Genomic DNA, 14568 nt, shown 5'->3' with positions numbered 1-14568 from the left:
TATGTATAACAACGAAGACATTGTAAGGTAAGTGCTCGTTTTCTGAAAGCGGGAGACTGTTGTTCGTCTACTGTACCCGTCTTGTAGAATTTGGTCGTTCGGCGCATAGGGATCGTCAGCAGGCGGATGAGATTGTTTTCTAAGGGTTTATTGGTGGCCACGGCGGGGATATAGGGTCGATCGTAGGCGAGCGCGAGCGATTCCGGTTGTGCTCGCCGGGAGCTGGTCGGTTCTGGTGCCACCTATCCCGGCTATATATGTGTATGAGTGTCGATCTCTTTTAGATTCATGGTGAAGGAGAATGAATACCGTGGAATGGTTTTCGTCGACCACCTTCCATCGAACTACGCGAGTTGACTGGTTCGGTGTTTCGCTTTCTTCAATACTATACTACTCAAAGCGTCCAGAAAGAGGGACATAATAGGCGGGTACCGCTCGGATGGCAGGTGTCGAGCTCGCTGGATGAGACAGTACTCATACATGCTGTGGAAGATAAAAACTAGGGGTCTGAGATGTTGCGTCTTCGTATCAGTACAGCCGAAATTGAATCGAGCCAGCACTTGAAGGTTCGAGCTCGTCCCAAACGCTTCATACAGATCCACTGACGATCCGTAGGCGTATGATGCACAATTAGGCTTCACAGAAAGGCGCCTTTATACAAGCTCGAGAATCAGCTTTTATCGTCAGAATGTCTCGTACTGCTGTAACCTTCCCGGTTGTAAAAGAACCAAGACGAGGCGCGCGCTAAGTTTCGGTGGCTCAGCAGAACGCTACTTGCTGCTTGCTACTTGACATTCAAGATTGTCCGTCCGGCCGGCTCTTTGGGTCAAGAATCGATTCTGTCGGTCTACCTGATCGTGCATCGTATATCCTCCGGCTTCTCCATAGCAATGAAAGGATCGCGACGTGGAAGATGGGTCGGATCGTGAGTTGGCGTCAGTCGGCTAGGATGGGCTTCTTAGTATGCATGAAAAAGGAGGCGCATGATCGAGAATGGCATTCTCCGGTCTGGTATGGCGAGGGAGAGGTCTACATATAGGCAAACTCGTGCTCCATACCGGGATTTGTGAAGTCGAGGCAGCTGAATTGGATTTGAGTCGTCATTGTAGTCAAATCGAAACACAGGTATACCGATTACCGCATCGTTTCACCATGAGGTGAGTGGCTATACAGTATAGCATCTCGAGACTGAGTACATGAGAAGAAGCATTGATGAGATGCGCCAAGTATGGTTCGAACAGCCACGTTATTGGCGACTTCTCGTAAGATCCCGTACTGTACAATCCAGACATTATTAACTCGGAGATCGCTGATGCAATTCCCACACCCCTCTTGCCTCGTCTCGGGATGTGAAAATGTAGAACCGGCCGCGACGGATATGCAAACAACTCGTTAACTCTGTCTTATGGTAATCCCAGCGGTAACAATACCGTGAGTACGCAGCATTCGCAAAACACCTACAGACGAGGAAGGGGGCGAGCCCGTTCTGTTAGGCCCGATAGGTGGGAGTCAGGAAGAGGAGGGTAATTCGAGTTCCTACTCTACCCGTTCCGAACGGGAGAAAGCGATACTTATGCGCGCTGTTTTACGATACTGCATAGACAAGGATTACGGTGGAGTTTGAGTGGTGTAGAGACTCAGTATGTTCATGAGCCCCGTGCCAACGCTCCGTATTTGGTTCTGGCTGTCGCTCGCTCATTGATCCGGTCTATTCCCTTTCGATTACCCTTCATGCAACAGAAACACCACGCCAAGCATTGCGTCTAGATCTACTTTTGCCACCTCACTACCGAAAACTTCCGTCGAGATATCGTCTGCGTGGAGGTTGGATAAGAGTGTAGCTGATGATCCCTGGATGTACGAGCTAGAGGAAGCCATGGCTGAAATCGACCAAGAGATAGAAGCCGCCCCACGAGCAAGCGCTTTTGGGGATCCCCTGTTAACAGCATCCCAAAGAGCTGCGGAGAGGCCTCATGACACCTCCGCAGATATTGGGACAATGCACGGAGGTCAAGACAACTCTTCACAGATGCGAAACACTATCGGATGGATAGATGAAGAATCATCGCATCAAACTCAAACAGCGGGACAGGCGTTACTCGTGGACCCCAAGCCCTTCCGCTGTCTCTGGTGCAATGACAAAGCCCGTCACAAGTCTCTCGAAGGTTTCTTCGCCGTATTCAAGCTGTTTGAAGAAGGCTCAAGAGACACATGGCGAGTCACGGACATACGAAACGGTCGACCGGCTAGGGAAGCTCTCAAACCGCGTGCATGTGACGCGCACAAAGCCACACTTGCTAGATTGCTGGTTCGTTGTGTTCAAGAAAGTAATCAAGCGAAGTTCACTTTGAGCGAAAACAAGGGCGAGCTCTGGGTTTTTAACAGGTGGGATCTTTTCAAACAATACGTTGGCGTATGGCAGCGAAGAACTTTATAAATAAGCTGAGTAATCAGCACTCCCGGACGATATCTTATGTGAAGCATGTCTCTATACTGTAGTGCATCTGTATCTCAATATTAATGAGGAAGAATTTGGAGTACTCAGAAGATGCTATAATTTCGTATAGTCTAGCCGGGGCGCATCCAGAGCTCGCAAGTTGATCGACAGTCGAAATGAACCCAGTTAGTCCTTTGGGACCCTGTTGGTGTGACGCATCTCGGCGGTCACGGCGACAGAGAAAGAAAGGATATCAGGGATCCAGGACCGGCATCCTTGCCGACAACTGAAGATTTGAAATGGGTGAGACGATTGAGAAGCTTAACAAAGGATATTCGGCTGTTCATTCGACACCAGCGCATTTCGTTATCTGAGGACCATAAGGCATCAAAGGCGTAGAGTCAGACAATACACAGCCTCTGGTACAAAGGATCCAATCTCCATGTAGTGGCAGCTACCAGCAAGTTAGATCGCGTCATTCATTTATAATTTTATAATCACGCGAGAAAGTCGCAAGGACAGATAGGCTTTTGTGAACCCTCGAGACCAGCTGATTACAAGGCGCCATCGTACGCAATATTGTGTGGCTGACCAATGGTCACACGATTGTTTCGCATCTCAGACAAAGGGAGACATTGATGACGCAAGTCGACCTTGGTGAAGAGAGGGCCAGATTGGATAATGACCTATACATATATACCCAAACGGGGGTTGAGCGATATTGATTGGGGTGAAGAGACGATGAATCTGCTAGCCTTCAAAATCAAAAGTGATCGCCTTCCCTTATCGTTTCACCACTACCGCATCCGCACAACAATGTCTTCGCAGTATGACTCCACAATCAATCCTTCTCAAGGTTCGAGTGTTGCCGCCGATTCTACCCCTACACAAGGTCTAAGTGAAATAATGGCTTTCGACATCAACATCTGGCACGACGATGGAATCGAAGGCGATTGTCAGCAAACCGAAGAAGTTTACGATATCCCAGCAATCCCGTTGTATGAGGAAATGAAACTCTTGCCTGGCCAATATGCCCCAGACGAATGTCTTTTCTGCGAAAAAAAAGGGGGAACGGTCGACGTCGGCTTATCGATCTGGACCCTGCTACTGTGCACCAAGACAAGTCAGTGGTTCAAGCCCTACCTTACTGACCGCACCGACGAAATTGAAGGCGCTCAAGAGTTCCGCGTCTGCGATAAACACAGAGAGTGGATATCACACCCTCAGATTCTGGACAGCTTGCGGGAAGGTCCGCTCTACCTAGGAAACGGAAGAGGGTGGTTCAGCATTCTCTTCCAGCATGTTCCGGGAGACTCCGTTGTCAAGATGCCTCAGCCATCCATTGAAGAAGCAGACTCCATCGCAAAGCTGTCTCAGTGTCTCACCGAAGAAGCAGATTCGAGCGAATGGACAGCGCCACCAACTTCCGTCTCATTATCAAAGGATGGGAGCGAGAGTGTCTCCTTGGTACAAAGTATCGCTACTGTGGCGGATCGCGGCAGATATGGGAACTACCATATTCTCAGGCCATTGAGCGGTATCACATACGAGACTGGACCAAAGGATCAACTCAGGTGCTCAATCTGCTCCCAGCCTGCCGACTTGAGAAAGAATATAGTGAGACGTGCCGACAAGATTGACAAGCGGAGGTCGAACTACTACGGAACAATATATCCACTGTTATTCCCTATCTATCGGGACAAAACAGCAGGCACATGGTACTTATCATACAAGCCATCGCAAAAACCTGTTGATCCACAGGAATCAATGAAACTCCGTGCCTGCAATCAGTTGCATAAAGAGCTTCTTCAGGATCTCGTGAACTCCACTCGCGGGTTCAGACAGGGGGATATCGAGTTGGCCCATGAAACCCTACCTCATTTAACTGTTCAACTCATGACAATGAATGAGTTGAGAGCGAAGGCAGCAGAAGTCAAGGCAAAAGAAACGCAGGGCTGATAACACGGACAATTGTACCGTAACACAGCTAGCTCTCCTCATCCCTTTAGAGTCGTACGTGACCATCCTAGAAACATGTTGTATTATACCATAGAGGTTTCTCTTGTACATAGGCATGACTTATCATAATAATTTCCCCACAGGTCAGAAGATCGTGGAGGCGATTTGCCTGAAGAAGCACGAACTTCGATAAGTCTCAATGTGGAGTAGTCGACCTGGCTAGTCAGTCCCATCGATCACAGACACGCCATGAGCTTGATCTGTCACAGGTTGATTGAACAATATCCACGGGTCCGCCAGAGTAACAACAATGCGCCTCGTCATGGGTTGTGCTGAGAATCAAGTGGCATCGCAGACATAGAGTTCGATGCTGCATAACCTTCTCTACAAAGGATCAAACCCTGCTAAGCTTAGTAGTGACCGGCCGGCGACATCACAAGGACAGATAGGTCACTCTAACTATCGAGACTGACCAACAACATGCCACGATCGCACGCAAGAATGAATCCAGATATACGGTCGGTTTACACCTCCAAGACCTGATATCTCGTTTTTCAACGCCATGTCGATCCCTTTGGCCCTTTGATCGTCGTGCTTACTACGCGTTTCAAGTGCCACGTGCGTTTCAACCCCCTTCTGGGCTTTTCGGCCGACAATGAAAAGGCCGAGAACCGGCTGGCGATCACGCGCAAATAGAGGAGTACAATCGATCATCGTCAGCGGCGGTGAGCTAGCTTGGCCCACTCTTACCAGTCAGCAAAGCGCAAGGGAAGTATCAACGGGCATTTTGTCTAAGAGAGGCAGGCGCCGCTACCAGTAGAGAGATTCATGCCAAAGCGAATGTCCGGACAGAGACGAGGTTGCACGTCACTTAGGCCTTGGAGTTGCCATCAAGCGACCAATCTTACACTTGCCATTTGAGGATAGTAGACATGCACCCAGACTCGTACAATCCTTCTCATACTTCGCACTACCGGGATAGTACAAATATCGGGCGAATCACAAACGAAACCATCATCGTCGACTTGCAAATCGGAGCGCATCTTCGACTGAACTCGAACGTCACACCACCGATTTCACAGGTCAATTAAAGGGTGACAAATATGACGCGATATGATGATGCGCTGATCTACGCATGGCCGAGTTGCGTATATAAAATAATACATCTGATTATACTAGTAATGACCGGTTCCATCAGCTAGCACGCCAACATAAAACAAGAACGAAGCTTCGTCGAGTGGCAATGACCAACAAGTATAGCGCCATTGACTTGCGATCGAGCGATGCAATCAGGGTTTTGCAGACCAAAGAGGCTACTTCGAGCCTTCCGAATCACCTACCCGGAGACGAGATCGAAACGGGCTGATTTGCATGAATGCTATCCAATCACGCGATGGGCTCACAAAGGAAGCCGCCTTCAACGCGATTCGTTGGCAGTCAAGGGGCAAAAGCTCGACTCAACTATATAATAGGGGGGTTGTATAAGAGACGATTTATCCGCTGCTCCTGTTTCTGAGAATAAAATGATTAACTGTCGAGTACGAGTACAATCATCTTTCGATTCAAACCTTTACAATGTCCATACTTCCCTCACATTCCGGCTTCTCTTCTGGACCCGACCCCACCACCGCGGGCTCTCGAGATTCGAGGGCGACTGAATGGCAGAACAGCACCTGTGACACAGATATCCCTGCGCCGCCAGTCCGTCGTGACATGGTCGATCTGGGCGCATTGGCCTCGTTTCGGGGATGTCTGTTCTGTGACAATGAGAATACCACTGTGATCACGGGTGAGCATACCCCATGGGTCTTGCTTTGGCACCGCCAAGAAAGACAATGGTATCGACCTCATTGTAGGGAAGACCAGAAGCAAACAGATGAGGATTTCTATGGCTATTTGTGCTCGCAGCACGGGAACCAGGAAACAGGAAAGATTCAGAGCCGACTGAAGTCGGTTCCATGTTTCTCTATACCGAGCAAGAAGATCCGCAACTTCGATATCTACTTCATCTCAGAAGGGGGGAATACTCTGGACGATGAACGCACACCTGACGAGATGTGTGCCATCTCTGGTACCCAGGGAAGCTCCTTCCAAACTATTGTCGACACAGGCTCCATGAATATTTCAACCATTGGCGGTCCTTCAGCTGCCTCCGATTTCAAGTCTGGTCATGGTGACGACGAAGCCCCGGCGAGCTCGAAGGCAGGGAGCGCGTCGGTAGACGGGCTATCTCATGGTTTGGCAGGGATAATGAAGAAGCTCGAACCGATCGTGTTCGCCAAAGGGCCGATTAACAAACACCGATGCTCACTTTGCGACAGCGAGGGAGAACGCTTGCAAGCTGCCAAACAAAAGGCCCGTCTACCTAAGCGTCTCAACTGCTATGAGCTGTATGCTTTACCGTACAGCGTATCAGAGATGAAATGGAAGAGTCCTTACATGCCCGAAAACCAAACCTCATGGTACCCAGTGATTAGGGCCTGTGTTACCCATAAGCAGGCACTGACGGATATTGTCTTCGAGGTTCGCAAATTGGAAAAAGGTTTCGCGGGGTTCGCTACACAACACACAGTCCTAGAGGATCTGACCGTCCATATTATGGATTTACAGGCCGCCAAGAGAAGCCTTTTGAGTCACAGGAAATAAGGGTCGTCCGACTGACAACAGAATGGTTCCAGCTAGTTCCTTCCCCACTATTGTACATGGAGGATTCAGAAGCATATTGTATCATATCATAGAAATTTCTCTTGTACATATGCATGATTTTACAATCCATTTCTCCTTCGTAGATAAAAACTTTCCCCAAAAGTCAAAGAGGAGCACTGCCTGTATATGGGACGTATGAATTTATTCAACCAACCGGTCTTGCCATCACCTTGAATCACCAAGTGGCGAAATTGGCCAGGTTGTAGGGCTTCAACAATATGGATTATTGGGCAGTATGTATTTTCAGCCCGACTTTTTGGTGGCGTGGGGTTCGATTCTCGCAAAGGTACAATTTGTCAGATGGAGGACGAGAGCGATTACCGAAGCGCTAGCTTCCTATATACCAGGACTTACCCGGGCCTAGAAGCCGGGCAAATCGTGGACATCCCCACAGATGCCGTTCAGAAGGGCTTTGAGTTGTATAAACGATGGAGAGCCGATCAATGCTCAGGTAGACCAATCACTCGGGGAGAGGTCTTGCAGCTACAAGCCCTAAAAATTGATCCTCGGGTCTTGGATCCCATTGGGCATTCCGACTGGAAGTGCCTGTTCTGCGGGAAGCCGAGTGATTCGAACTCGCAGAAAGATAGATCTCGAATCGCGGTGTGGCTTCGCATGCATGAGTTAGGGGATTGGGCACGCCCCCACGTCCCAAAGTGCGAGACCAAGGAAGAATTTCTAGCATTCCACCTATGCGGAGATCACAGAAAGTACTACGCACAGGAAAAACTCGACATCAAAGACGGAGAGACTAGGATCGAGCTATACACACGTCCGTCCGCCTGAGATGTCTATGTTCTGCGGATCTCCGATACCTAGTGCCTGAACTCAGATAGAATTGGTTGAGATCTGGTAATCTTTTTATCATGGACTATTTGATGTATGGCGACCGATAAATTAGCAGCCGGCTGATCTAGCTAATTATCACGAATGAGAACAAGCCGTCATGGAATTCAGAGAGGCAGCTTTGGCGCTGGACTTTCTAGCAAAGATCTTACAAATTACTAAGTCCACTTGGCTTGTCTGGTACAAGCCAGATATTGACCGATATCTCACCTTCGCTAATGATGGTCCCTCTCTGGCTCCAAAACAGGGGCCGAATGACGAAATTGACGCAATGCATGATGTTATCGGGTTTGACGGAGGGATAACAAAGGAAAAGGTTGACTATGATGCCAGGTGACTCGCTGTCATGTCGTCATCTGGAACACCATGTGACGATGGGTCGAAATCATGCTTCTTTCCGGATAGCATCTGATACGCGATGGCGAATTGCCGATCTCCGTTCATTCGCACACCAGATGTCATCCTCGAAATAGTGAGATTCTCACATCAGCTGACGTATGTTATCTGGTTCTATATACGATGATTCTCAGTGACGCAAGAAAAAACAAAGGAATCAGCCCACAGCCCATGTCGACAGGGCGGCCACTTGTGCGCCAGAATCTGTCACGCGCGTACCTAAATCCTTCCTACTGCTGTATATATAAGACGACTCAAATCGTTTGCAACTGAACAGTACAATCCCCTCACATAGAATCGAAATCGCGTCGGCTTTGACTCCAGAGGAAAGCTCTTCACAAATAACTGCTCGATACGAAGAAACACTTGCAGCATGAGCTCTAGACGCGCTAGACGCGATGCAGACCACCGCAACGATCACGATTCTTGGCATCAAGCTAACTTCGACCGCTTTGGAGACTTCGTTGGCAACAGCACGCTCAACAGGTAAGCCGGAACTCAAGCATGCCTTTTGTTCTGCTTATTAGCTGACCAAATCGACGTGCGATCTTGTGTTGCCCAAAGCCATCCATCTCGTCAATCCGCCCACGGATCCATTTCTTCAAGCAGGACCGTTCAGTGAGTTCTGAGCAAGCCGGAAGATCTTGCTATCAGATGCTGAATCCCATACAGTGTCCCTGGAACGAAGGGATACGAGGAGTACGAGGAGTACGAACGAAGTGACGACGGTGCATATCACGGTGATCGATGTTTCAGCCGAACGGAATCTGATCGGCAAGGCTCACTTGTCGATATACGCCAGCATCCTGGGCAGAAGCGTCGACGTGCAAGGGGCGGACCACCAGACACGGAAGACTATGATTCAAACGGTAGAGCAAGCTACAACGACTTTGACGAATACGATGGGTCGGGCTTCCATACCGAATACAGAGGTCAAAGCCCGGGAGTGAAGCCAAATGTGCAAACTTCACCCCAAGCTAGTCACCGGACGGAGACGCTCAACGGGTACGGCGATACTTTCAGTTCCGAAGACACCGATTGGCAAGGTTCACTTCACGATTTCCGCAACCATCCTGGCCAGAAAAGTCGGCACAACGGATCCAGATCCCCAGACGACGATGCCTATGGCCCAACCGGTAGAGGGAACGACGGCGGGCTCTATGACAGCGATTTCGGAGGATACGAAGCGTCCAACTACGATAATAACGAATACCGTGCTGGAGGTTCGAGATGGATGCCAGGCGATCAAGCTCGACCCCACGCCGCTGAACGCGGTTACGAGTACGCCGGTACTGAAGAGCAAGCAACCGGAGGCAATGGGGCTGGACAGAGGAACGAGGCGCCGCCGCAGCCGGGAAGGATCACCTATCCGGGCTATGAGCAGAGAGGGTAGACTCAGGGGAAATGAAGGACACAAGTGCTGCTTGGTTCAAGAAAGCCGAACAGTGGGACTTGTATACTAGGCCGATCGAGCGACTTGTATGGTGAACGTGATAAGTAAGACTGATCTCTGGACATTGACTAGCTTCCTGATATGTATGCATGATATGTATGAAGAGACAATGACCGGTGAGGTCTCTCTGTATGTTTATTTGTAGGATAAACAGTGTCGGTATATGGTTCTCGCGAATCGTAAAGATACAACGATTTCCGTACTATTTGAAAGCCTAGTAACCAAGACGAAGAGTACTCTTAGACGACCCATACTGATAGACGTGACTTTGAGCCAGACGTTCGGCTGTAGTACAGTACTACATATAGAGCCTAGTATCGGGTGCTCATCGATTCGCAAATCAGTAAAGTGCGATTATCCGCAACCTTTCAGGAGCGATCAGAAAGCGAGCTTTATTCAGAAACGGGCAATGTTGACGGCCGGCGGGCTGGACGAACATTCTATCCGTGGGTTGTTGAAGCTGTGTCCGTTCGTAAATGGGATATAACAACCGATCATTCTGATCATGTTCCATCAGGCGCTGCATCCATCGATTCCTCGAGGTCCGCCCAAGAACGTGGCAATGGCCGACGATCGCGAGCATGTGAAATGTAAAAAGTCCCGTCTAACCCTTAAATTCACCTGCCAGGCGTCGTTGTTGGACCAGTGTTGACCTCCTGAATGTCAAGGGGTGTGATGCATCATGGAAGGATGGTCTTGTGCCTTTGTTCCCTTTGTCAAAGGGAGCCTTCGAACGGGCGTAAAGGACCGCATCACAAGAAGGTACTCACGACCTAAACCACACTGGTCGACCTGTATTTCCTCGCTTTCATCCCAAACCCTTGCATTTTATTCCGTCAAACTCACATGCAACTAGTCACATCAATGATGAAAGACAGAAGCCATCCAGATACGACCGGCGCAACGACCTGCCCGGATCAGGCCAAAAGCAGTGTTGCAGCTATCATCATTGCGACGGACCATGGGGAGCGCATGTGTTCCGCCAAACCCAAAGTTTTGCACGAATGTGCGGGTCTACCTCTCATTGCCCATGCAGTACGCTTGGCTGTACATGTCGGCGCCAGTCACCTAGTGTTTATCGTCAGCCCTTTGACGCTGGCACCTATCCGTGCCGCTATGCAAGTAATTTTCCCCGAAGTGCCGGTCATCTATGCTGTGCAAGAGGAACAACAAGGCGCATGGGATGCTGCCCGCGTGGGGCTGCCCGCCGTACCGCAGCAAGTGCAACAAGTGGTGATATTACACGGCGATATGCCGCTACTACAGCAGAGTGACCTAGCCGTCTTGAAAGAAGCTGCAACTTATGCGCCTCTAGCGTTGCTGACCGCGCGCCTGGATGGATCCACTGGTTTCGATCGCATTGTGCGAGACGAGCGCGGCCAGGTGCAGCACATCGCTGGACAGCATGTCGCGACGAACGAGCAGCTGAGTGTTAAAGAGGTGGAAACGGCGGTATATTGGGCGGAAGTCAACTTCCTCCACCAAGCGTTTACCGACATCGATGACGACGTTTCAAAGTCGAAACCCGCTCTGATCAATATCGTTGAGCTTGCTCGGACAACGGGTACCGTGCAGTCGGTACAGGTAGCCGAAGTGCAAAATTTAAGGACGATCAACGACCGGGTCGACCTCGGCGAGGTAGAGGGCATCATGCGTGACCGGCTCGTCCGCAAGCATCAAGCTGCGGGCGTTACATTCCTTGACCCGAAACGCGTCTACATCGGCATGGACGTCACTTTAGCTGAGGATGTGACCGTTGGTCTTGGCGTTGCGTTACACGGCATAACCACCGTATGTCGCAATGTCACTATTCTCGGGCCTACAGTCATCATCGGTTGTCAGATCGAGGAAAATGTGCACGTCAGTGCGTTCTCTCACCTGCAAGACTCGCGGGTGGCGCAGCATGCGGTCATAGGTCCCTACGCGCGAGTGCGAGCGGATAGCTCTGTGGGATCCCGAGCCTTTGTAGGCAACTTTGTCGAGCTGAAGAACGCTGTGCTGGCCGAGAATGCCAAGGTCGGCCACCTCAGCTATGTTGGTGACGCCAACCTGGGTTGCCGAGCCAATATCGGTGGCGGCACCATCACTTGCAACTACGACAGCGTGAACAAGCATCGGACGACCATCGGCGAGGGCGCGTTCGTAGGATCCAATAACACGCTGGTCGCACCACTAGCATTGGGCGACAGATGTTTCACAGCCGCGGGTAGCACTATTACCGAAGATGTGCCTTCGGAAGCTCTTGCCTTTGGTCGAGCCCGTCAGTCGACCGTCGAAGGTCGTGGTAAGGTCCTGCGCGAGCGCCTCGCTCATGAACAGGCAGGCGGACGGGTCAAGTAGCGACCATTTGTGAGGCAGACTGGCCTTTGGGGCATGAGCCAACTTTTGTAGCATAAGTATCTGCGATGGGCATCTAGTGAAAAGTTTCCCCATGACATGTGACATCGTTGCGTCAGTTGGCGATCCCTCCAGCAAAATTAGATTGAATACCAACCCCAGTCATCGTTTATCTGAAGAAGGACTCTATGGACCGTCATCAAATTGTATTCATATCCGTGTCTAGAGTGATACATCAGCCATGGATTCGTAGTCGCCTCAAAAGGGGGAGTTCGAAAAGATGCCGAAGTTTGTGGTCGAAGTGTCTGTACAAGTAGGTGAATTTCTCAACCTCGAAGTGAGATGGTGTATAACGATCGACCAGATCTGTGCCACAGCGGTCGGGCCGCGAGTCAAGCAAGAGACGCTTAGGATACCTCTATCGCAATGTACCATACTGTACAACGATAGGTTGTCTTTTTCATCGCGTCATGCTGTAGCCATCGCCGAGGTGACGGCTTTGCCGGTCGTCTGCAGGTGAAACAAGCCTATCTCGGAGGCAAAGTCCTTTTTGCTTTCTGGCCAGAGCGACGCGCAAGAACATGAAACGCGATACGTCACCGGTCAGGAGGTCAACGGCGACCCCCTGAACAGACCGCTCGCAATACAAAGGAACGTACGAGACCCTGAGATGTGAAAGGTGTGGAGGACTACCGATTTGCTCTATTTCACGACGAACCTAGGTGTACAGCCTCAAGAACAGCCTCACATAAATACGCAGACGACAGAAAAAGCGACGGTTCATTCGCTTGTTAAGACGGATCTCGACTCCACGGTATATAGTTGAATCCACCTGCCCAATGTCTTTTACAATCACGATAGAGCCTAATTCTCTTCTGGGGAGAATTCTTTCGCTCAGCAGTTCGTCATCATCGGCCAGGACCCGATCCAGATCTTTCCGGGAGAGCCTCCGGCGTAGGGAGAATGAAGACTATTTAGCGTTAGTCATTGCGCTCGCGTATGGCCCCGCTTGGTACTGACATTCTACTACTTGGCAGATACCTCGCATCTAGTAGTAGATCTGGACATCGAGGGCGCGAGTCTCGTTACAGCACGTACTCATACCCTGATGAAGACCAGTATTCTACATACTGCCCCCGGCCTTCCGCCTGCAGAGTGCGCAATGGCGCGAGGACACATCATGAGCCAAGGCGGCGCAAGCATAGGAGAACGAGACCCGTAACGAGTCCCCCCTTCGCTACCCGTGACAATTATCAGGAGCAGCAATACAGGGAGTCAGCTGAACCCAGATCGCCACGACCAGCCAAACCGCATTCTCAGTATGCGCACGATGATTCCTATGCAAGTGGAAGGGTCTCGCCGGCTTCATCACATGAAGATTTCGAGGGCGAGGAGACTCATCAGTACGAAGACCATTTTCTTTGCTTACTGTGCAGAAACAATGGCAAGGCCCTCTACCGCATAAAGGATCGACGGAACACAACCGAGACCCGAGGCCTACCGTACTTCGTCTTCTATGATCCCCAGACACATCGAATCCTGCCCCCTGACACCGATCGAGGCCCGTCTGAAGAGAGAGCAACTGACGGTCATGCTTGCGACGATCACTTTGACGTGTTGTCTAGAGCAGCTTTGCAACACGGCTGGAATGAAGAAGCTCCGACACCTCGGAAGATGGATTACTCGAGTATGTTTTCACCCAAATGTCAAGTTCGTTCACTCGAGCGAGTATCTGACACTGCATTCCGCCAAAATTATTCTGCGCTTTTATAGGCGAATTCGATCTGTGGTTATTCCGATCGTTTGAAGAGTTCGTAGATTACTGTAGATACGACAAAGACCTGGGCGGCTGGACGGGAGAGAAGAATTGAGGACTGCAATGGATTGTTGTGTGACTGAATATGCTGTAGCTATGTTTCAGTGCCTTGTATACATGGACATGTTGATTGATCCCTTCGGATCGGGCGAAAGTATCGACTTGAAGTATGGTAGGACATGTATTCTTACCGCTCCCGGCGTGATGTTCCGCTATATTGAATTTTCCCGTTGGCGTAGCCGCATCTACCGTTGCACAGCTCAAAAATCGCGTTACAAGGTGCATTGCTGCCAATAATCAGACAACCGCTTGAGACATAGGTTGAGAAATCCACGATCCCCAGCATCAGACCCGGAGCATGTGATCAGCCGCTATTTATGAATCTCGTCGACCGCGATAGCCAAGACGATGTCCAGTTCCAGTGGGCTCACAGGCGGGTCTCGTAGCGCCGTCCAAGAACGTTGCCGAGCGAACCTTTCGAGCTGTTTAAGCCGGGCGGAAGAGAAGCCTGATGTACCAATCAGCACAAGTCACCTTGTTCAGCTTCTTGCTGCTCCAAAGTACGGTCAGATGATTCAGTTGATGTGAGAAGCCGCGCGCGTGATCGACGATAAAACA

The 14568-nt window shown here is 50.3% G+C and overlaps 5 protein-coding genes across 5 annotated transcripts; all 5 read left to right on the top strand.

The window, feature by feature from the left end:
- Position 1: 1 nt before the first annotated feature.
- On the top strand, positions 2–4606 carry HD553DRAFT_325423 (uncharacterized protein; the record flags this gene model as incomplete). Its single annotated transcript, XM_046181611.1, has 10 exons — positions 2–27; positions 533–566; positions 726–925; positions 1110–1157; positions 1602–1640; positions 1741–2308; positions 2624–2740; positions 3266–4054; positions 4425–4450; positions 4540–4606. The coding sequence occupies 10 exons, from the start codon at positions 2–4 to the stop codon at positions 4604–4606; spliced, it is 1914 nt and encodes a 637-aa protein (XP_046034630.1).
- A 1365-nt stretch (positions 4607–5971) lies between these two features.
- On the top strand, positions 5972–7042 carry HD553DRAFT_344072 (uncharacterized protein; the record flags this gene model as incomplete). The annotated part of the gene is made up of 1 exon (XM_046182943.1): positions 5972–7042. The coding sequence occupies one exon, from the start codon at positions 5972–5974 to the stop codon at positions 7040–7042; it is 1071 nt and encodes a 356-aa protein (XP_046034629.1).
- Positions 7043–8674: 1632 nt separating this feature from the next.
- On the top strand, positions 8675–9876 carry HD553DRAFT_351501 (uncharacterized protein). Its single transcript, XM_046183618.1, has 4 exons — positions 8675–8830; positions 8909–8962; positions 9017–9084; positions 9147–9876. Exons 1-4 carry the CDS (start codon positions 8743–8745, stop codon positions 9735–9737), a joined length of 801 nt encoding a protein of 266 aa, XP_046034628.1. The 5' UTR covers positions 8675–8742; the 3' UTR covers positions 9738–9876.
- A 788-nt stretch (positions 9877–10664) lies between these two features.
- HD553DRAFT_344070 (trimeric LpxA-like protein) lies at positions 10665–12137 on the top strand (the record flags this gene model as incomplete). Its single annotated transcript, XM_046182942.1, has 1 exon — positions 10665–12137. One exon carries the CDS (start codon positions 10665–10667, stop codon positions 12135–12137), a length of 1473 nt encoding a protein of 490 aa, XP_046034627.1.
- A 996-nt stretch (positions 12138–13133) lies between these two features.
- HD553DRAFT_325421 (uncharacterized protein) lies at positions 13134–14440 on the top strand (the record flags this gene model as incomplete). Its single annotated transcript, XM_046181610.1, has 3 exons — positions 13134–13821; positions 14045–14229; positions 14351–14440. 3 exons carry the CDS (start codon positions 13134–13136, stop codon positions 14438–14440), a joined length of 963 nt encoding a protein of 320 aa, XP_046034626.1.
- Between the last annotated feature and the right edge of the window lie 128 nt (positions 14441–14568).

The sequence above is a fragment of the Filobasidium floriforme genome, assembly GCF_021052385.1.
Source record: "Filobasidium floriforme strain CBS 6241 chromosome Unknown HD553scaffold_18, whole genome shotgun sequence".
In the NCBI taxonomy this organism is placed as follows: Eukaryota; Fungi; Basidiomycota; class Tremellomycetes; order Filobasidiales; family Filobasidiaceae; genus Filobasidium; species Filobasidium floriforme.
The sequence above is the reverse complement of the archived record's forward strand: the minus strand, read 5'-3'. Positions and strand labels throughout refer to the sequence as shown.